General features: G+C 37.6%; 1 protein-coding gene across 3 annotated transcripts in view; it reads right to left on the bottom strand.

Moving 5' to 3' along the window:
* Positions 1-230: 230 nt before the first annotated feature.
* The window catches only part of LOC113055324 (probable cation-transporting ATPase 13A3), a 41,351-nt gene continuing 19,687 nt past the window's right edge, over positions 231-21,894 (bottom strand). For 2 of the 3 annotated variants that reach the window (XM_026221556.1, XM_026221557.1), the window contains 29 exons: positions 21,755-21,825; positions 21,518-21,601; positions 21,335-21,404; positions 21,062-21,196; positions 18,904-18,976; positions 18,580-18,711; positions 16,999-17,181; positions 16,641-16,798; positions 16,267-16,455; positions 15,810-15,871; positions 15,547-15,697; positions 15,345-15,461; positions 15,239-15,265; positions 14,990-15,143; positions 14,784-14,904; positions 14,578-14,702; positions 13,345-13,517; positions 12,960-13,088; positions 12,795-12,874; positions 12,632-12,674; positions 12,426-12,535; positions 11,152-11,248; positions 10,727-10,799; positions 10,352-10,517; positions 10,007-10,191; positions 9,554-9,642; positions 9,308-9,388; positions 8,197-8,289; positions 231-3,055 (listed from right to left, as the gene is read on the bottom strand). In XM_026221556.1, coding sequence (XP_026077341.1) covers positions 2,855-3,055; positions 8,197-8,289; positions 9,308-9,388; positions 9,554-9,642; positions 10,007-10,191; positions 10,352-10,517; positions 10,727-10,799; positions 11,152-11,248; positions 12,426-12,535; positions 12,632-12,674; positions 12,795-12,874; positions 12,960-13,088; positions 13,345-13,517; positions 14,578-14,702; positions 14,784-14,904; positions 14,990-15,143; positions 15,239-15,265; positions 15,345-15,461; positions 15,547-15,697; positions 15,810-15,871; positions 16,267-16,455; positions 16,641-16,798; positions 16,999-17,181; positions 18,580-18,711; positions 18,904-18,976; positions 21,062-21,196; positions 21,335-21,404; positions 21,518-21,601; positions 21,755-21,825 — 3,372 coding nt within the window. In that variant the 3' untranslated portion in view covers positions 231-2,854. The remainder of the gene's footprint in view (positions 3,056-8,196; positions 8,290-9,307; positions 9,389-9,553; positions 9,643-10,006; positions 10,192-10,351; positions 10,518-10,726; positions 10,800-11,151; positions 11,249-12,425; positions 12,536-12,631; positions 12,675-12,794; positions 12,875-12,959; positions 13,089-13,344; positions 13,518-14,577; positions 14,703-14,783; positions 14,905-14,989; positions 15,144-15,238; positions 15,266-15,344; positions 15,462-15,546; positions 15,698-15,809; positions 15,872-16,266; positions 16,456-16,640; positions 16,799-16,998; positions 17,182-18,579; positions 18,712-18,903; positions 18,977-21,061; positions 21,197-21,334; positions 21,405-21,517; positions 21,602-21,754; positions 21,826-21,894) is intronic. The other variant, XM_026221558.1, reaches the window with a different exon arrangement.

Consider the following 21,894-nt stretch of genomic DNA (forward strand, 5'->3'; position numbering starts at 1 on the left):
CTAATTCAAAAATAAAAAGTCAAACACACTGCACAAGTTTGTCTTTTGTTTCCAGGATTTTTTTCTTCAAACTGTGTGATGCTAAATAACATACAAAATACTAGGCATATTGTGAACATTACCTGCTGTACCCTAATTAGGACATGGTTATCAATTGTACAGCTCTCAAAAATAAAAAGTGTTTGGGATTAAGAATATCTACTGAACATAACCAAGAATACAGACCCATGTAATTTTTCCATACTAATTTATTTAGCATTAATCATTACAAATACACACGTTTTCCTGAGGAAATTAACCACTCCAGTTTTAAAAGAACCAATGGCTGAACTTTTGCTCATGTTTAATAACACCGTTCTCACATGAAAATTAATACAACATATGGTACAAAATGAATAAGCAAAAAGTAAGGAATAACAGTGTGAACTGAATCACTACCCCCGGTATGGAAAACACTCTTATTTCTATGTGTTTGTATCTTATAGAACTGCAGATATGACATACAGATGACGAGAACATGGCCCCAGTTTTGGAAAAATCACTTTTCAGAACATACATGATTGCCATGGAACATAAAGAGTGACATGACTGATATTTCAGTGTGCAACTGAAGATGTGAAAGTGAACAAAACCAATTAAACCCTGCATAAGGTGCAGATTTGTTACTGAGACGGAGGATTTAGTGATGTTCTCCAAGGCCTAGCATCGACCTACTGCCTACTAGAGGAAGAGAAACTGATTGCCACACCACACAGTTCAGATCAAGACAAATTAAACTAATAATAAAAAAAAAAATAACTCCACATCAACAAGGACAGTAATTAAAAAAGAAAATAATTTAACATTCCCCAATCCTAAAAGCATTTAGTATTGCATTCACATCTGTTAAAGATACACACACACACACACACACAAAGGTTGTGTTGGTTTATCCATCTGGGCTCAGTAGATGTTGCGAGCAGATGCTTTGAGGCGGTGGTTTATAAAACCGAAACATCATTAAATAGATCATGTCACCTAGGTCAATAAGAGCAAGGAGACTTTTTTTGTTGCCTCGTTCAAGGAATGCCCAGAAAACACGTTTATGATATAAACAAACATACTGATACAATATCGGACAAATACGGTAGAAAAGAACACATTGCAATTATTTCAGATTATCAATACCATTTCAAAAATCAAACAGTACCAAAGTATTGCAGAAATGGAGCAATAAAAAGACAGACAGATTCAGCCCTTAATTTTCAGATTAAACTGAAGAATTAAAAAATGCCCCATACAGCAAAATAAATCAAGATGAATTTAAAGACCAAACATTACATAAATGCAAACATGAATGAAAACCTGTGATCAGATTGTAAGATTTACTGTATGAACTTCAGCTTCATGGAGTCCTTTTTAAAAATTTGCACATTCCTGTTTTTCCAAAAACATTTTAATCTTGGTTTACAAATTGTTTTATCTCATATTATTTATTAAATGAAGTGCAGTCCAACAGACAGGCAATATTACTATAAAATCAATTCATTTTGCAATTTTTTGTCTAAATCCATCAAAAAAAAAAAAAAAAAAAAAAAAAAAAAGAAGACACCAACCTCAGCGAAATGACTGACCAAAACTCTTCACGAGCACTATGACTGGCAAGGATGTTTAGCAGAGTGACAGTACAAACTGTCTGGAAAAAAGGTGATCACCTTATATTGCTTAGTGGTTCATTTCAGGAACAATATATATAAACAAAAATACCAGCAAGTTTGATAGAATACCAGAATAGTTGAAATGGATTGCATAAATTAAGCAAATAAATCACATCTGGAAAGCCGGAAGGGACATGTGCATGATTTCGAAAAACATTTCGTTTTTTTAGTTTTGTTTGTTTTTCTAGATTAGCAGCAAAACTGTTAAGGCATGCACAAGTAATACTGTCAACTGTGAGTGAATTCATTGGCAGTCTGATTTGGATTGCAAAATTCACCCACCTCTCACAAATACTCCAGGTCAAAGCTCTGTCATTTGTACTTTTTCCAAACGAATGTGCCCGAAATTTCTCAACGAGCAATCAATGCACCTGAGCCCCTTCCAGATGATTCCCAGTGTAATTCCTACAAATGTGTCATTGCTAAAATGACTTATATATATATATATATATATATATATATATATAGGACTTGTGACAGTTTTCAGACACTGTTTTCAATGAAGAAAGTTTCAAGATGGACCAAAATCAAAACTCATCGCCAGATATTGTGCCAGAAGTAGTGAACAAAACACAAATGACTTTCACAATATTTGGCCTTCCACAACTAAATTCCCACCTCCATTCTTCCATGGGAAGAGATATGAAAAATAAAGATCATATCTAATTATATATCTACACAGATATATTTGTAAAAATTAGCTGGCTGTAAATTACGCTGAATCTTGGATTCTGTGAGCCACTATAATTTGGTTTGGTTTGTTCCGCATGCAGTGATGGTTTCCAAAGAGAGGCATGCAGCTTCCGCCGCACAGCCTGTAGAGATGATTCAATACTACATTAATAGAATAACGCTTGATATCCAGAACCTTCGTGATATAGAGCCACAGGTCCATAAAATCATGAAGAAGATAATCTAAAGGGCCACATTTGGTTAAGTTGAATCATTAGCTGTCTATGTGATGTTTTAAGGGAATATTGGTGATGGACCACATGCCCATGTGGGTGGGGCTTCCACAGTTCCCAGCCTGTGAACCCCGCCCATAAAAAAAAAAAAAAAAAAAAGTCAAACAAGAGACAACAAAAAGACTTTGTTTCATTTGTTTAAAGGAATTCCTGGTGTTTTGACCGTGCAATACAGAGTGTGTGGTGGAAATGCTAGGAAATGGCTTCAATGTGGTAGGAGCAGTCGTCCGAATGAGGGGCAGGTTTGGCTTCAGTAGTGCTTTTAGGTTTGGGAGGCCAGTCGGGATCCACGCTCAGCTCTTGGGCAAGGTGCATGTACCGAGCCTTGGGCACTCTTTTCTGCCGGCAGCAGAGCCAGGAGAGGCATTTAGTTCCAAACTGGTCTATTCCTCTCTATACACACACACACACACACACACACACCGGCCAGGGGGGAACATAGGGGGAAGTGGAGAGGAAAAGATAAGTCATCTGTTTTTATAATTTCCTTTAAAAGGACAGAATTCAAACCTGCAATGGAAACGCTAAACTATAACAAAATAAAATCATATATATTCGGCTGCAGAAACAGATTTGGTTTGTCTGTACAGTATGTCATGCATCTGAGCACATGAGAGGATATGCACATGCACATGACTATGCTTTTTCCAAGTAATAACAAATTTCAATGAAATTTAGACACTTGCTTTAGCTTTTAGCTCAAATGGCGTTAAAAAGAATGTTCCGGGTTCAAATCCATAGCATGCTTTTTGTTGCCACAAAATCATTTTGACTTGAGATTTTAAAAACAAGAAAAGGTGGTGTATAAAGTAATGCGCTTGCAACACAAGTATATGGGGTAGGACACTGCTTTGAGAGGTTTTGAGATGACTTTTAAATGTGCAGACAGTGACGAAACCACTAATAAACATCCATATTTCGACCCTCTAATTTCACACAATATGTGCACATCTCCTCACAGGAATCAAATTGGTGAACAGAAGTTCATTCACCTGTTGGCCTATTTTGGTTTGGAAGCATTACTACAAGTGCTTCAACAAAACGGTGCATTGCTTTTCATTCTGTAAACCCTTCCAGAGTCCCTGCTCCATGGGTTTCCATTGAAACTGCATTAACAGATACAATTAAATTTATGCTTGTTTTTACAACCTTGTCAAAATTGTTTTTGGTGGTAATCAATGGCAGGCCACAGATACGGTCAACTCAATAGAGCTCATTTTAATCCCCGGAACATTCCTTTAAAGTAAAATTCGGAATTATTTACACTTTAATGTCTATGACAAGTTAACTATACACTGCAGTTCAAAGATTGGTAAGATCTGAAAATGTTGTTAGAAAAAGTCTCATGCCCAAAAAAGGCTAATTTTGTTTGTTTAAAAAAAGATGATTACAATTACTGTAAAAAAAAAAAAAATCAAAAATTATAAAAATAGTTATTTATTTTATTTAAACTTAAGTCTCAAAAGTAAAAAATATAACATTAATTTCTTATATATATATATATATATATATATATTTATATTAGGGGTGTAACGGTTCACAAAATTCACGGTTCGGTTCGATACGATACACTGATGTCACGGTTCGGTTCGGTTCGGTACGTTTTAGATACAGCAAAATGTAAAAACATCTCAACTTTTCAGAATGCCGCAAGCGCACCGCGGGTCATGTGACAAGAACCAACCAATCAGCTTCATCCTTTCCCGTAACAAGGTTGAGAGCTCAGCCAAGATGAAGGATCAGCTGATCATAGTTGTATATGGATTGCAATTTTGAAATAAATTTAGTAGCAGAGCTACTGCAAGCGATTTTTAGAGCTGCAAATCCATTTATCCTTCGCTGAAATTTCCGCGTCTCATGGAGAGAGCACGTCATTGTTGCTTAGCAAAGACAGACGCCTCATGAGCGCTTCTGCCCGAGCGCTTTGGAAAGGAGGAGAAAGACGTGCTTAGCGTTTTCCATGCGTTTTTAGGAGCGATATGTGAACGGCCCCTAAGGCGCTCGCTCACTCAGCACTCGCTGAAGGCTCGTTGCAAAATGTCTAATGCATTTAACAGACCAGAAATATAAGATCCTAAAATAACCAACAGGTCTGGTGTTTGGGTTGGATTCCCTGTAAGCTATAGTGTCTAAATGCTGCAGGGATAGTTTGCTGCGTGCATGTTTCTCCTTTTTTTCGTCTTTTCCCAGATAGTACTGACGCATATATCCCAGATATTCCCGCTGGTGTTTTTTTTTTTTTTTTTTGTATTCCCGCTGGTGTACCCTGTCATGTTGCAGATGCGACATACCGTTGTTTTTTTATCCACCACTCTCTTGCCATCACCATTATAGCTTAAAGGGAATCCAAAGTGCACCCAAACACCAGACCTGTTGGTTATTGGAGGATCTTCTCATTTCTAGTCTGTTAAACGCATTGGCTATTTTGCAACGAGCCTTCAGCGCGTACTGAGTGAGCGAGCGTCTGCTGAGTAGCCTAACATAAACATATAAGATGGTGTTTTTTTCTTCTTCGGGAGTGTCAGGGGCGTTGCCTGTTATGTTGTTTGGGTTATTGGGCTACCTTGTTGAACGCATATCTCTCTCTTTTTTTTTTTTTTTTTCCAAATATAATTAATTACTCCAACGAACCGTTCGGTATACATAATGCGTACCGCGTACCGAACCGAAAGCGTCGTACCGAACGGTTCAATACGAATACGCGTATCGTTACACCCCTAATATATATATATATATATATATATATATATATATATATATAGATATATACACACACACACCAAAAGTTTGGACACACCTTCTCATTCAAAGAGTTTTCTTTATTTTCATGACTATGAAAATTGTAGAGTCACACTGAAGGCATCAAGGGCTATTTGAGCAAGAAGGAGAGTGATGTGGTGCTGCGCCAGATGACCTGGCCTCCACAGTCACCGGACCTGAACCCAATCGAGATGGTTTAGGGGTGAGCTGGACCGCAGACAGAAGGCAAAAGGGCCAACAAGTGCTAAGCATCTCTCGGGGAACTCCTTCAAGACTGTTGGAAGACCATTTCAGGTGACTACCTCTTGAAGCTCATCAAGAGAATGCCAAGAGTGTGCAAAGCAGTAATCAAAGCAGAAGGTGGCTACTTTGAAGAACCTACAATATGATATATTTTCAGTTGTTTCACACTTTTTTGTTATGTATATAATTCCATATATAATTCCACATGTGTTAATTCATAGTTTTGATGCCTTCAGTGTGAATCTACAATTTTCATAGTCATGAAAATAAAGAAAACTCTTTGAATGAGAAGGTGTGTCCAAACTTTTGGTCTGTACTGTATATATATATATAGGGTACATATATATAGGGTACGGAAAGTATTCAGACCCCCTTAAATTTTTCACTCTGTTATATTGCAGCCATTAGCTAAAATCATTTAAGTTATTTTTTTTCCTCAATGTACACACAGGACCCCATATTGACAGAAAAACACAGAATTGTTGACATTTTTGCACATTTATTTAAAAATAAAAACTGAAATATCACATGGTCCTAAGTATTCAGACCCTTTGCTCAGTATTTAGTAGAAGCACCCTTTTGATCTAACACAGCCATGAGTCTTTTTGGGAAAGATGCAACAAGTTTTTCACACCTGGATTTGGGGATCTTCTGCCATTTCTCTTTGCAGATCCTCTTCAGTTGTCAGGTTGGATGGTAAACGTTGGTGGACAGCCATTTTCAGGTCTCTCCAGAGATGCTCAATTGGGTTTAATTCAGGGCTCTGGCCGGGCCATTCAAGAACAGTCACAGAGTTGTTGTGAAGCCACTCCTTCGTTATTTTAGCTGTGTGCTTAGGGTCATTGTCTTGTAGGAAGCAAGAGAATGACAAGAGTCATGAGCACTCTGGGGAAGGTTTTCGTCCAGGATATCCCTGTACTTGGCCACATTCATCTTTCACTCGATTGCAACCAGTCGTCCTGTCCCTGCAGCTGAAAAACACCCCCACAGCATGATGCTGCCACCACCATGCTTCGCTGTTGGGACTGTATTGGACAGGTGATGAGCAGTGCCTGGTTTTCTCCACACATACCACTTAGAATTAAGGCCAACAAGTTCTATCTTGGTCTCATCAGACCAGAGAATCTTATTTCTCAACATCTTTGAGTCCTTCAGGTGTTTTTTTTATGGGGTTTTGATGTGTCTTGCACTGAGGAGAGGCTTCCGTCGGGCAACGCTGCCATAAAGCCCCGACTGGTGGAGGGCTGCAGTGATAGTTGACTTTCTACAACTTTTTCCCACCTCCCGACTGCATCTCTGGAGCTCAGCCACAGTGATCTTTGGGTTCTTCTTTACCTCTCTAACCAAGGCTCTTCTCCCCCAATAGCTCAGTTTGGCCGGACGGCCAGCTCTAGGAAGGGTTCTGGTCGTCCCAAACTTCTTCCATTTAAGGATTATGGAGGCCACTGTGCTCTCAGGAACCTTATGTGTAGCAGGATTTTTTTGTAACCTTGGCCAGATCTGTGCCTTGCCACAATTCTGTCTCTGAGCTCTTCAGGCAGTTCCTTTGACCTCATGATTCTCATCTGCTCTGATATGCACGGTGAGCTGTAAGGTCTTATATAGACAGGTGTGTGGCTTTCCTAATCAAGTCCAATCAGCATAATCAAACACAGCTGGACTCAAATAATGGTGTAGAACCATCTCAAGGATGATCAGAAGAAATGGACAGCACCTGAATTAAATATATGAGTGTCACAGCAAAGGGTCTGAATACTTAGGACCATGTGATATTCCAGTTTTTCTTTTTTAATAAATGTGCAAACATGTCACCAATTCTGTGTTTTTCTGTCAATATGGGGTGCTGTGTGTACATCTAACTAACCCCAAATTTAGTGAACAATGTACTAAAAAAAAAACTTTCTTCTAAACCCAGTTTCTTTCACTTGCTATCTATGTAAGGATACCAGAAATGGGACTTTTCATAAAAGACTAGTTACATGTAGCTGCAAACTCTACATAAGTGATTAAAAACCAGTAGCTCCTCCACAAAAACATAAATGCTTCAATTCACATAGACATTAAAGTTGCAAAAAAAACAGAATTTTCTTTTAACCAAACCAGATGCTGAAATCAACACAAAACACAAGGTATGAGAACGTTAGTGCAAGTTTTGAGATTCACTGTGTTAGACGTTAAACATTGCTCTGTTTGGCACACACCTGCATCGTCATTGCAAACACCCAGTGTAAACAGATGCATAGCTTACACACGTATGCAGTGGTTGCCACTACATAATGAGCATTAGAGGAAAATGTGGGGAAGTGGGGTAATCGTGAGCCCCCGGAGCATAACAAAACAAGAGTCCCAACACGGGGCACAAGAAAACGTTCAGAAAAATCATGTTGGCGCATGCAAGGGCAAACGTTACAACAGAGTACTGGGAGAGAGGGAGAGAGAAGAGGCGGTGGAAAGTGAATGGGGAAAGAGTGAAAATGGACACCAGGAAGTGAAAAGGAAACGGTGAACAGAAGTGTCAGATTTTTCCCAACCTGTGGTGGCGAGCCTGCAGGGGAGATGCCATAGCTTCCCTGCTTGTCTCTGCTGAACACATGCTTCCACAAGATGACGTCAAGCACGACATTCTATAGAATAATCGCAGTAGGGCGGAAAGAATGAAGAGAGCTACAGATCACATGGCTAGCAAAAGATTTATGGTCATAATTTTTTTCGGCTTATTCCTTGTTAAAGATCAAAACTAAATACATTTCTTGAAAGGGCAGTGATTCTTTTGGATTGTGTGTTAAAGCAAATCAGAGGAGGAGAGAGAATTAGGTTATTCTGCACTAAAATTCATCAGGTCATTGGCAATGAACACACAGCGAGATCACAGGATCGGGTCCCACTGATTGGCTGCTGTGGTCGAGAGTTCTACTGATTGATAGGTGAGAGAGAACAGCTGAAAGGGGACATCTAAAAGGCGAAGCAAACAGCCGCTATGATGATTTCTTAATCAGGAAGCTTTCACACAGAGAGGACAAGAATCATTTGACTCAGGGCAAAATATGAATGCTGTTTCCTTATCCTGGGAATCAGCCTCAGCAGAGCGCAATTTACTTCTGTATAGGGATGGGAATTCCGGCTCCTGAATTTCATAAACTATTCTTTTATTTACTGATATTAATATTGTTATACTATATTGTGTATCTATGTCTATCTATCTATCTATCTATCTATCTTGATTTAATAGAAAAATCTTTTCTAAAAAAATCCTTAGATTCAAGTTGTGGACATACAGTATAAAATCGATCTATATATATGTATCAGCTTTTGACTCCCAACCCTATTTTTTTGTATTTCTGTAGGAGTGTATATCCCCATCAAATACACTTGAGGGTTTTAACTGGGTTATAGTAAAAGCATTCTGATATGACCCAAGGGTCCACTACACCTGAAGGTCACATCTTATAAGAAAAAGCATCATCCATAATATAGCTCTGAACTTTGCCAAATATATATGAGCTAGTGTAGCAATGCAATTACAGAATTTACTTCCCAACCTTAAATTTAACAAAAAATACCATACTGAAATGCAGTTTATTTTCATATGTGAATATCCATGAGTAATGTGATTGATGTCATAGTCTTGACGTCCCTACTTACCTCGATAAAGACAGAAACTACGGTGTTGCCCAGCAAGATGAGCACCATAGACACACGCCAGCTCAAAGGAACACATTCGAGCTGAGGAGAATGAAGACAATGTAATGAACATATTCTTTCAAAAACGTTCAAATCCTATAACATTTTTTAAAACCTTTTGAACTGTAGCGTATGTCTAAGTTTTTATAAGGCCACGTGTGATAATTACTCAAACCAGAGGCCATATTTTAAAATAATCAAGCATACCTGTAAAAATGTATTGATTTTAGCAACCGGGAAAAACATGATGAAAAACAGGAAAACTATGATAATTAAAGCAGAGAGGACAAATGGCCCTGAAAGAGAAAAAATAAATAACAATAATTAAATTAAACAGACAACCAGAAACACAATCAATGAAGAGTAACTGACAATTAAATTTGCATTCCCCCTGTTTTCAAAGACAATGTCAGACAAAGACCTATCAATTTAGTTTCAATAAGCAAAACATATCTCTAAATTGACTGCATAAAAATATCAGGATGTAAATATTAACATAAAATGATTAGCAGAGAGAGATAGCAAGCATTATATCTATATAAAATTTAGTGGAAAATTGTAAATGTAAATTGAGAGAAAGAGAATATAGAAAAGTGTGAGGGATGAGTTTTTTGTCACTGCACTGTGAATGCATCAAGTTGAAAAAGGTTAATTCCTTACAATTCTTGTAGGTGGGCTGGCGGAAAGGTTTTCCTTTGGAGAAAACAATGGCAACAATGAGGTACTGAAAAGAGGAGATGAAGAAGATCGTGGTATTCACATCACTCTTGATTATTTTTTTAGTCTGTCCTTCAGTGGAGTTAGTGAAGTCATCCACGTGATGGGGAGCAGAGCAGTTGTAGAAACTGTGAATTATAGAACAAGAAAAATAAATGTAAAAAAATGACCAGAGCTGAAGATTCTAAATTAATTTCTAAATGCATTTAAGGTTTGAAAACAATATGAAGACTGTTTAAGTGTTGCATTAGCACTAATGACCTGCAGAGAGCAGTGCACTGTACTCACTCTGGCTTGGAGTACCAGTCCAGTTCTCGAATCAAGAGGAAGGCCATGATCTGGAAACCCAGGCAAATGAGAATCTGGGTCAGAACTGAGAAGAGGAGAGGACCGGAGACGAGACCAGAGGGAGGTCTTTGGGCGACAAGCTCCTTCCATGCGGAGTTCAAACTCACTAGGAGCGAGTGGGAAAGCAAATCAGAGAAATTATACTAAATAATCATTTATTACAAATCAATAATGTACCTCCGTTTCGTTAAATCTGAATGCTTATTAACATGAAACATTTACTTTATGTGCATGATCTAGTGCACGTTATTCTAAAGAAAACTTTTGCCATCATCACTGAGATCAATCTGAGCTCAAAAAGAGGATCATACTCACTGGTGAAGACAATTAGAAGAATGATGGCTATGTCAATGAAGAGAAACTGAAAGTCACCCAGGTTACTGCGAATCTGAAATGCATTATTAATGGATTAATGGACAGATGTATAATAATGTCTCCATTTACATATCTAGCCTCAGTTTCCTGAAAGCAGGGGAGGAGACATTGAGTAGCTCTTGCTATGGGGTTATCCCACTTGTACTGAAGCCTGATTGAAGCAGAGCCACCCACTATATATTGTAGGTCAGCATGGTTAATCGCATGTGATTGTCATGCGTGTCTGGTCATTAAAGCTGGTTCTGTGATTAAAAGCAAATCAGTATTTAAGAAAGGAGGGGAAAATCCCCATAGTGTGAGCTACTTAATGTTGAGAGACCAACTTGATAGAGAACTATAGTTCAGTAAATGACAAGGGAACTTACGGAGTAGAGAAGGGCAACACTGAAGCACTGAATAATACTGTAGAGGGCCATGAACTTAAACACACAGAAGGAGGTGATGAGAGCTGCTCTGCCCTCCCTGCGGAGAAACAACACATGTGAGACTCTCAGCAAACAGGTCGTTTTGTGCAAAAGGACATTTGTGATTGGGAAACACGGTCTACAATGTCGAAGGCCAAAACAAGCACCCTCATGAACTGTAAATGATTTCTTTTCGAAGCGCTCGATTTGAGGCGCATCAGCATCATTTACACTAACACAGCATCCTGAGAAACTGAGCGGTCAACACAATGTCCTGTCTCTCAATGTGCTTCCTTAAGACAAAAACTCTGATTACTCACATTATTGTGTATTTATGAATAAATAAAGATATATATAACTACTGTACTTAATTATTATCATCACACTGGACTAATTATACACAACCTTTGTCATGATATTGCACCCGATCAATTTTACATTTGATCTAAACTACCATTTTTATTGGTATGGTCTTATTCATTTTTAATTTATTGATGGGTATATATTTATTAATTTTCATTTCTTTCCTTCTTTTTGAGAGCCATTGCAACATGAAAAGCAATTTCCCTCTGGGATTAATAAAGTTCTTTGAATTTTTTAATTATTAAGTTTATTAGCCGCAAAACAATCAATTTATTTGCATGATGATTTTTTTTTCTTCTGGCCCATTTGCTATGCCTATCCTGCTTCATTCTTATTAATTTACGGTCAGTGGAAGGGCTAAATGGGAGAACATTTGGAGAAAAAAAATTAAAAATTATTGAAATATTTATTTTTTAATAGTTGTATTTCGAAAAATCATTAGTCTTTTTTTATATAGATTACACAACATAAAAACTATTACTACTGTTATATTAAATCAAGTATTAAAGAAAAATAACTACAGTAAACTAAAAGTACAACACTAATATTAAAGGCTGTTTTCATTTCTTTATTCTCAAACATCAAGTTTTAATTAAAAACTTTCTTTTTATAGAAAAATTAATGTGGAGCAGCATTTATTGTGAATTTATTAAACATGCAGCCTTAGCCAAAGGCACTGTTAACATGTAATCGAGGCACGTGACACGTTTCAGGGTTTCTGATGTCACAAATCAAATTTATGTAATTTCAAGAAATGCTTTTTTGGACCTAAGATGCTTTGAGTTCTGAAAGCTACTGCATGTATCACAATGAATTCGGTTTAAAAGATTCGGAACATTTTGATGTCCTTTGATATGATTAAAACAGGACACCTGATCAGATTGGGCACGCAGGTGATGCTGGGAGTTGTGGAGGTGAAGGGAGAAGCCACTGAAGCCTCCAGCTCTGACAGGGAAATCCCAGCATGAGCTCTCTTCAGTGCCTGAGGACGAAACAGACCGACACCATCAGCTACACAAGACACTTTCACAACATACAAGCAGAAAGGACACACATAACAGATTTTAAACACTCTCACCCCACAGTCATTCGCTCCATCTCCACACATTCCTACAAAATAGCTGCCGAAGAGAGGGAAAAATAAGCTTAGCAGGGTTTTTACTTTTTCTTATGAAAATGTGAGTGGTACTTTTCAAAACGGACGCTTAACTAATTAGTAATCTAGTGTGTTGGATACTCACTCTACACTTTCTAATGTCTCAACAAGCTGAGTCTTCTGGTCAGGTGCCATCCTTGCAAATACTGTTCCATGAAGCACCAGCTACACCAACAACCATAAAAACACCATAAACACCACACATAATCTAACCCATTTACGTAAAAATATCGTACAAAACATTGCCGACCTTTTGTAGCAAGTCTTGGAAATGCTCAATTATTACAGAAAACGATTTGCCGCTCATGGCAAAGTGATACTGCTCCAGAACTCTCATCTCATCCACAGAATGCCCATCTTCCAGAATAATCTCCATCTCCTGCCATCAGAGAACACCGCTACAGAGATGCTGAAGAAGGCTTTTTCCTTTATCGCTAACATTTATGGTGCTGAATAATAACATAAATGAATGCATATAGTATGTCCTTGTGTACTTCCATTGTAAGTGTCCCACTGTAACAGTCATTTTGCTTAAGATATTTGAACATGTATGCATCTCAAAACCATATGAACCTAGAACATTCATTTCCACAAAACCACAGTGACGGGGTCTGGCCAGTAGATGGCACACTGACCTCTAGTTTGGTGGGCTTGTTCAAGTGTTTGCTGGGTTTGTCGGCATAGTGCCAGTCGATCTTGGCAGCCTGGCCATCTTTAGGGGGCAGAGCGTCGGCAATAATGACTCGGTCTTGCGGCTGAATCATGCCACAGTCTCGCGCCACAGAGATGGCCGTCAGCATGTTGTCACCTACACAAGAGACAGACAGAAAGGAAAAGAGGAATAAAACAAGAATAACAACCCTAACAAAAACACATGCTTTGATAGTCATTTTATAAAGATTTCTTTTTTCTTTTTTCAGGGCACAGAATTTGTGCTCTGCATGTAACCCATCCAAGCGCACACACATCAGGAACAGTGGGCAAGGGTCTCACCTCACTCATGGTATTGGAGGTGAAAGAGAGCACTGGTTATTCACACCCCCCTCCGAACATTCCTGCCAGACCTGAGACTCGAACCCACGACCTTCAGGTTACAAGTCTGACTCTTTACCCATTAGGCCATGACTACCCCCTATCTGGCAAACACCCGGCATTCTCTACGATTGTAAGAGTGGGTCATGTACAAACTCAATCTGCTTAAGTTCACAATGCTGCATTCAGCCTCGTCTAAACTTTGGAGAGTTGAACCTTATTAGATGAGATTCCAGAAATACCTAATGAACTAAGCTTCAAAGCTCCCAGACTCCCGTCTGCCTGCAGCTGGTCACCCTAAACCTTCCGGCTTTAAACAACATGGGCATATTCAACTCCTAACCAGGTAAAGAAATCCTAATAACTGAACCAGGATTGTTGGGCAGGAAAACCTACAGAACTATAGGCAGCAAAAGTTGTGGGTCAGTAAGAATTCATCATTAGTTTTTTTAAAGAAACGTAAACTATTTAGCAAGGAGACCTTAAATCAATTAAAAGTGACAGTGACATTCATCAAATAAATGAAATCATACAGCCAAATCAGCATATTAGAATGATTTCTGAAGGAACATGTGAAGTAATCGCACCTGGCCATCACAGAAAACTACATTTTAAAACGTATTCAAATTGGAAAGTTCTTTAAACTTTAATATTATTTCACAATATCGCTGTTTTGACTTTTTTTTTTTAAATCAAATAAACGCAGTCTTGATGTGCACGAAAGACTTTTGAACTGTAGCGTAAACTCAAAGTACATGAATAGCCATGTTCTAAAATTAAAATCGACCGTTTAAAAAGAAACTTCAGGAACTATATTAAACTCAGGTTTTCTGTACCTGTGACCATAACGGTTCGTATGTTGGCATGTCGTAGATCTTCCAGCACACCTGGAGTTTCCGTTTTTAGCTTGTTCTGCATGATGATCAAACCCAAGAAATCCATATTTTTCTCAATCTGATCCCTGTAGAGGAAGAGAAACCAAGTATTACATGACATTAAACCAGAGCACAACATGATAAAAGTTGAAAAGTTGAAACTTTACCGGTTAATGTTCTGCACTTTGTGAAATGTAAGTTTGGATTCCAGCCGTCTGTGTGCCAGCGCAATGACCCGGAAGCCCTGTTTGGTGTAGTCCTCCAGGACCTCGGTGAAATCAGCTGGTACTGTGGTGCATTGTGAGAGAAAACCCCGACTTCAAACAAACGAAAAAAAGATTTGATATTTACAACAGACTGATCTTTCACCAACCTGTCTCTTTCTTACAGAGGCTTGCCACAACCTCTGGAGCCCCTTTCAGATAAGCATCCATACGTCTCTCTCCAATCAGTCGGACCACCACGCTCATTCTCTGCAGAGCCGAGGAGAAGGAGAACTGCCGCACAATACCGATCATATATGATGCCTGCAACACATAAAACAATAAGTACGTAAGTACGTAAACACCCATTTATGTCTATAATGAAATTCATAAAAACATAAATTTGTCATTGTACATACCGAGAGCTCATAGAGTTCAGACAGTTCCTGGGAAGAAACCACAAGACATTAAAACAATGTTTAAAATACAAATAATTTAGATTATAATGAGCTGAGAAATGCTCACCATGTCCTGTTTAGGTGATATTACAGATGGCGGCAGAAGCTGATTGGGCGGTTTTACATAAGTGAGTTCAATGCGGTCATGGTGAGCCGTCTCCTCTTCTGTAGCTTCCACCAGTATCTGAAGAGCCCAGATAGACAGCAACACCAAAATAAATAAAAACAAGTAGAGCCTGAATGAGATTCTTCTAAACTGAGATGCTGACCCAGCCTGTGGCCTCAAACATCTTGAGGTCTAGTGGATCTCCAGAGAGCTGACCCTCAATCTTGGTGAGGGAGTGACAGGTGGCCATGCACGACACAAACTTGGTAGTAACCAAGCTCTTATCGTCGGCTTTTTCTTCTGAATGATGGAATCTAGAGAAGAGAGATTCCTTGGTCAGAAATGCAATGCAGTGCTAATTCACAAAAAATAAAAAATAAACTGAGAATGTTCTTGGTTTTCTATTTCATATGAATAAGATCATACCTGCCATCTTCTACTCGTTGAATTCCCCACATGTCCAAGCCATCTTCTGTCAGAGTGCCTGTCTGAAATAAGGCAGAATAAATAATAAAAAAAAAATTATTATATAAAACCAAATTGTATTATATCAATATTATTAGAACAATTAATATTAATATAATTAATATTAGTAGTAGTAGAAGTAGTCATATAATTTTAATTATAAATAATAAATGTTATTAATATTATTAACAATAATAGTGATGTTATAATAATAATAATAATAATAATAATCTTAAATAATATAAAGAATACATAAAATAATTAAAATATGCATTACCTAAACATTTATATAATAATTTATCATAATATATTTGACAATGAGGTGCTAAACTGTAAAAAATTTCGCTGAATTCACCCTAGATTTATAAAAAATAACCAGATTAAATGATCATTTGTGACTTTAGGTTCCTGTATTTACCTTGTCAAAGCACACCAGGTTCAGCTGTCCACAGATGTTGATTCTTTGTGGGCTGATGGAGAATATCCCGACCTTCCTGAGACGCCGCTGAGCATATACGATGCCCGCTGTCATTGCTGCCGGCAGTGCAGGGGGCACAGTGATAGTAATGATGTCCAGAGACTTGACTATGATTTCCTTTACAGATTCCTGCAGGATACACATCATATCACTATAATTGCTAGATTGATTCATTGAACAGGTCATTTATATTTGAGAATCTGCTCAAAGCTACATCCTATATACACAAATCGTTAATTAACCTACATTCTAAGCGGGAGCAACGTCACAAAAATGCTGCTGTTCCTTTTAAAACAGTAAAGATAGATAAAAACCTGATTTATGATTTTCATGACCAAAGAATAGATGAAGACGACGCTGGCAACGGCCACCAGGCAGAGCAGGAAGAGGTAAGCGTCCCGGTACAGCTTGAAGTCTGTGGGTTTGGGGTACAGGATAGAGCGGATGAGCTGCCCTTTAGCGGTGCTGAAACCTGGAAAAGTAGTGAAACATAATGGTACTGTAAGAATTTACATTCAAGCTCTGGTACAAAGCCTAGTCAGCCTCCTATGAAGGAAGCATCTTAAAGCATCAGCCAGGCAGCATCCCACAGTACACTGCAATACAACTTCAGTGACCAAAAACACACAAAGTAGGAGAAATGTTGCTTAAAAAAGTAGTTCTGGTTCTAACCTGTTCGGACTACCACAGCTTTGACCATTTCTCCAGTGTAGTAGCGAGTCTGTATGACGTTTGTGCCACAGAACAGCGTATGTCTCTTGTGTTCCTCCGTGCTGTAGATCGCGTCCCCATCCTCACCCTTCTTGTCCTGCTGAGGGTTCGGAAGGTCAGTCTTTGTGACTGGAACACTCTCACCTGAACGCAGCAAATGAGAGAAGAGAACAGAAACATTTTCACCTTAATGAGACATATATCTTTATTAATAATAAACAATATGCTCAAGCAAAATAAATAAAAGAAAATACTAGCCATTAATAATCAGAAAAATAAACATGAAATCTGTAACATCAACCTAAAATAATTAGCATGATGCTCATTCAGTAGCACATGATAGGGCTGGGCGGTATATAGAGTTTGTACGATATATAATTATTATTATTATTTTTTTACAAACAGTATGGTATAATTTAATACCAACTATATCAACATAAAGCATGTTGATAGGAGCGGAGAAGTTGCTGCGTTGATTTTGCATAATTCGATTTGTCCTAAACAGAGACAAGCTTATATTAAGGGCTTTATAAAAAACGTTTAAGTGTAAAAAAATAACTAAGTGTATTTTATGATAGCAGTAATTGTTGGGGTAATGTAATTAATCTGTACTTTTGTTTTTATTTCTTTTCATTTTTAGTTTAGTGAATTTAACTTATTTTATTTTTTTTGATTGTAATGTTACAATGTAAGAAAGCAATGTGACTTTAGGGCCGTTTCATAGTCAATGCATCTGTACGCATACGCGTCCCCGAGGCTACACATCGTTACGCTTCGACCGCCATTATGCGTCGGTGCGTAGCCAAATGTGTCGTCCTAGTTTTTGATACACGACGCGCCGATTCACGCAATACTATGCGTTGTTGGTGGGGGCGACATTGCAAGTATTGTACATTCATTCAAGTATATTGTGTTTACAGAAGAAGAAGGTTTGAATACAATGGCGGGCGAAGGGGAAAAATTAATTAATGAAACGGCCCTTAGCCCCTTTTGTGCACATAACATATAGCATAGCCATGGTTACTTTCACTTTATTTGTTTTCATTGCCTTTAATATAAACATTGTCTCATTGGACAACACTGGGCATAATGTAAAGTTAATTAATTAAATAAATAAATACATATTTAATAAAAAATAGAGATATTTTGGCCATAACGCCCTAGCATATAAAATAAATACTATTTTCAGAGAAGAAAGCTGAAGTAAACACATTCTTACTTGACATTAATACATTTATAAACACAATAAAAATAAAATAAAAAATATATAGATAATTTTACAAAAGGTAAAGTTACATTAGTTAAAAAAAAAAGTGCATTTTGTTGATGAATACGAAAATGGAATGGGAATGGAAAAGGAATCACTTTTTTCATCTGAAAGTGAAAGCTTAAGCAAGTAATATTTATGTCGTTTAGAAATATAAAGGTTTCATATTTGGACTGTTTTTGAACAAGCGTAAGTTCAAAAGAATAAGTGTTTTTCTCCAAATCGCCCCACTCTAATCAACTATTATGACACTGCATTTGGAAGCAACCAATCACCTGTGAGCATGCTCTCATTAACAATGCAGGTTCCACAGATGAGCACTGCATCACAGGGCATGATGGTCCCATTGCTGGGGATGACTATGACATCACCGGGGACCAAGTCTGTGGACAGGGCTTCCTCTGTTTCTGTTTCAGCAAAAACCAAAGAGAAAGAAAGAGAGAGAGAGAGAGAGAGAGAAGGTGATATAAAACCCGTCTTTCACAGCAAATCAATTATTACCCACGCTTCCTTGCACAGGAGGCAGAGTGCTGACTTTGGCCGTCATCACAAATATATTAAAGTGAGGAACATGCTTTTTCAGTACATCTGAGCCGTACCGTTTTCTCCCCTGCAGACTGTAACTCGAACAGTACTGTGTGCTGCCACCATGTCATGTAGCATTACATATTGCTGTAAAAAAAAAAAAAAGTTGATCTGAAGCACAAACAAACATTCTCCTGACCATGCAGAACAGATAATGTAATAGGCATATAAAAATACAAACTTTAACTGATAACAGACCTCACTTACACAATCAGACAATTAGCATCAACTCTAACCTTGGATATGCTCCATGAGTAACACCTACACTTGACAACTCGAAAATATTTAACTTTATACTGGTTTATAAGCATAAGCGACATAATCAAAATGGTTATGCAAGTGTAACAATGTATTTTTATGATGTGTGACTCAGTGTTTGTTATTCTAAAACAAGAAAATTCCATTCAAATGAAAAATATTTTGCTTTGAAAATGACTGATTATTTATTTAAAGACTTTAGTCTTTAATAAAACAGTTTATTGCTAGTATTATTAATTGTGATATTTAATTTTTGAATTATTGTGATAATTACATTCACAGTTCATTTAGTATTCTCCCTGTCTCGTTAATAAAGTAATATTTAAATATTTAATCAAAATAAATGTAAAAAGTATATAGTATATGATACATATAGCATGTAAAGTATTTAATAATTAATGTGGTATATTATACAAAATAGTAAAGAATAATAAAGGCCAAAACTTGTATTTACTTCTATATAGAGGATATTTTGTTATTAATAAAATAATATTTCAATAATTAAATAATATTTAAAATAGTTTATTTACTTAATGGGGAATGTTTGTATTTACTAAAATATTGTTAATTTTTTTCTTAAAGGGGGGGTGAAATGCTATTTCATGCATACTGAGTTTTTTACACTGTTAAAGAGTTGGATTCCCATGCTAAACATGGACAAAGTTTCAAAAATTAAGTTGTACGTTTGAAGGAGTATTTTTGTTCCAAAAAAACCTCTTCCGGTTTGTCACAAGTTTCGGAAAGTTTTTTTCGAGTATGGCTCTGTGTGACGTTAGATGGAGCGGAATTTCCTTATATGGGTCCTAAGTGCGCGCTCTTCTGCCGGAAGAGCGCGCGCTCCCATATGGCAGAGGAGAGAGAGGCTGAGCACAGCCTGATCAGAGCGAGAGCGTCGCGAAAAGTCACAAAAGAAGTGTGTTTTTGGTTGCCAGGGCAAGACAACCCTGCACAGATTACCAAAAGAGAAACAGCATTAAGGGACCAGTGGATGGAGTTTATTTTTACAGAGCATCAACGGAGTTGTGCAAGTGTTTTTGTTTGTTCCCTGCATTTCGGATTGCACGTCGTTTATTTCTTAAGGATAATGCAGTCCAAACGAAAAAGGGTCACGATCGTGTGTTGGAACCACATGCCGTGAGTAAAACTGCTTCAAATATCTCTGTGTTGTTAACTTAGCTATCAGCGCGTAAGCACATCAAGTAAACAACATGCAATGTTGTCATCAAACTGCACTTTCCACATGTAACGTTACAGCTAAAAAAAAAAAAAAAAAAAAAGACGACATAAAGTGGAACTTAGTCATTTTCCAAAACCGCTAAGCAAAAATATACAGTTTCAGTACATACCACATAGCATACCGCCTTTGCTGATGCTGCTCTTGTTAAATTTCAGTCTCTGGATCTGTTTCACAGCTTCCACATGCTCTCTACTCAAAAGCCTACTGGCGTTCGTGATTCTTTAGCTCCGCCCACACATCACGCCTCTAGGCGCTCGTGTTTTTCCGGGAAAAATCGGTACAGACTATCTTTCTCTTATAAATATAATAAAAATAAAGACTTTTTGGAGTTATGAAGGATGCAGTACTACTCTATAGGTACTCAAAATTAACAGGATATTGAGTGAAAACGAGCATTTCACCCCCCCTTTAATAAAACAAGTATAGAACACAAAATATATGGTCTAGTAATAATTATTTTGTCTTGTATACAAAATAGAACATAATTTTAATATTGGTTATATATTGGTTAATAAAGGCCAATATGGAAATATCTTACAAACTAATCATCCCAAAATTCAAAAATCAAGTTTTGCCCTACATTACTCACCATTTAATTCCACTCATAACCATTTCATTCCACTCATAATAAATCAGTATAGAAATGAAATGTTTGCGAATGCTGTTTTCCTGCTTACCTTTTTAATAGTGTAGAGAGAGGTAGCTATAGATATGACTGACATGATGACTATGGCCATTGCGTAGTAATAGTATGAATCAGTACACCACAGGATAACACTGAAGAGCTGGAAGATGTAGAAAGGATTGAGGACCTGAGAAAGAGAGATTGAGACAAGTTTCAGTTCTTCATTTCAAGTTCCCGAGAAGACATATTGACTACAGTAGAGTCAGCAGTGCTGTGAGTGTCACGCTGTTCTCTGACCGGGGTCAGCTTCACATTTCACTCGTACCTCCTTAATAAGCAGCTTGAAAAGAGAAGGCACTTTCACGTCTATTTCATTCAGTCCAAAAAAAAAACTCCTAGAATTGAAAAAAAAATATATAATAATAATAAAACAAAACATTCATATTCAACAAAAACACTGACCAAAAAAAAAAAGCCAACTTTAGACAAACTGAAGCAGAGATTTCACCTGTACTCCTGCTGGTTTTTGTTGAGCCCGGCGCTGTGCTTTGAGTGAACGGATGAGCAGGTCATGCTCAGGTCTTCCAGGCCTCTGAAGAACAGCAAAGACAATAGTTTTAAGGATGTGACCGATCTGCTGCCTCACTCTAATTATCACCATCACGTCGTTAGCTCCTCCCACCAGAGTATCCACAAAGAACTGAACCATCAGATTCATGGACTATAAACATGAATGTTTCCTTACTTCAATACTTCAAAGTTCTGGATGGCGTCATTCCAAAAGTATTTAGTGCTGTGGAGGGTAAAATAACGTTTCTGTAATCCAAAAAAAAGAAAAGATAAAGATATTTACTAACTCACCATTAAAAGCTGACTATAAAGTTA

Source organism: Carassius auratus, chromosome 36, assembly GCF_003368295.1.
Source record: "Carassius auratus strain Wakin chromosome 36, ASM336829v1, whole genome shotgun sequence".
Lineage (NCBI taxonomy): Eukaryota > Metazoa > Chordata > Actinopteri > Cypriniformes > Cyprinidae > Carassius > Carassius auratus.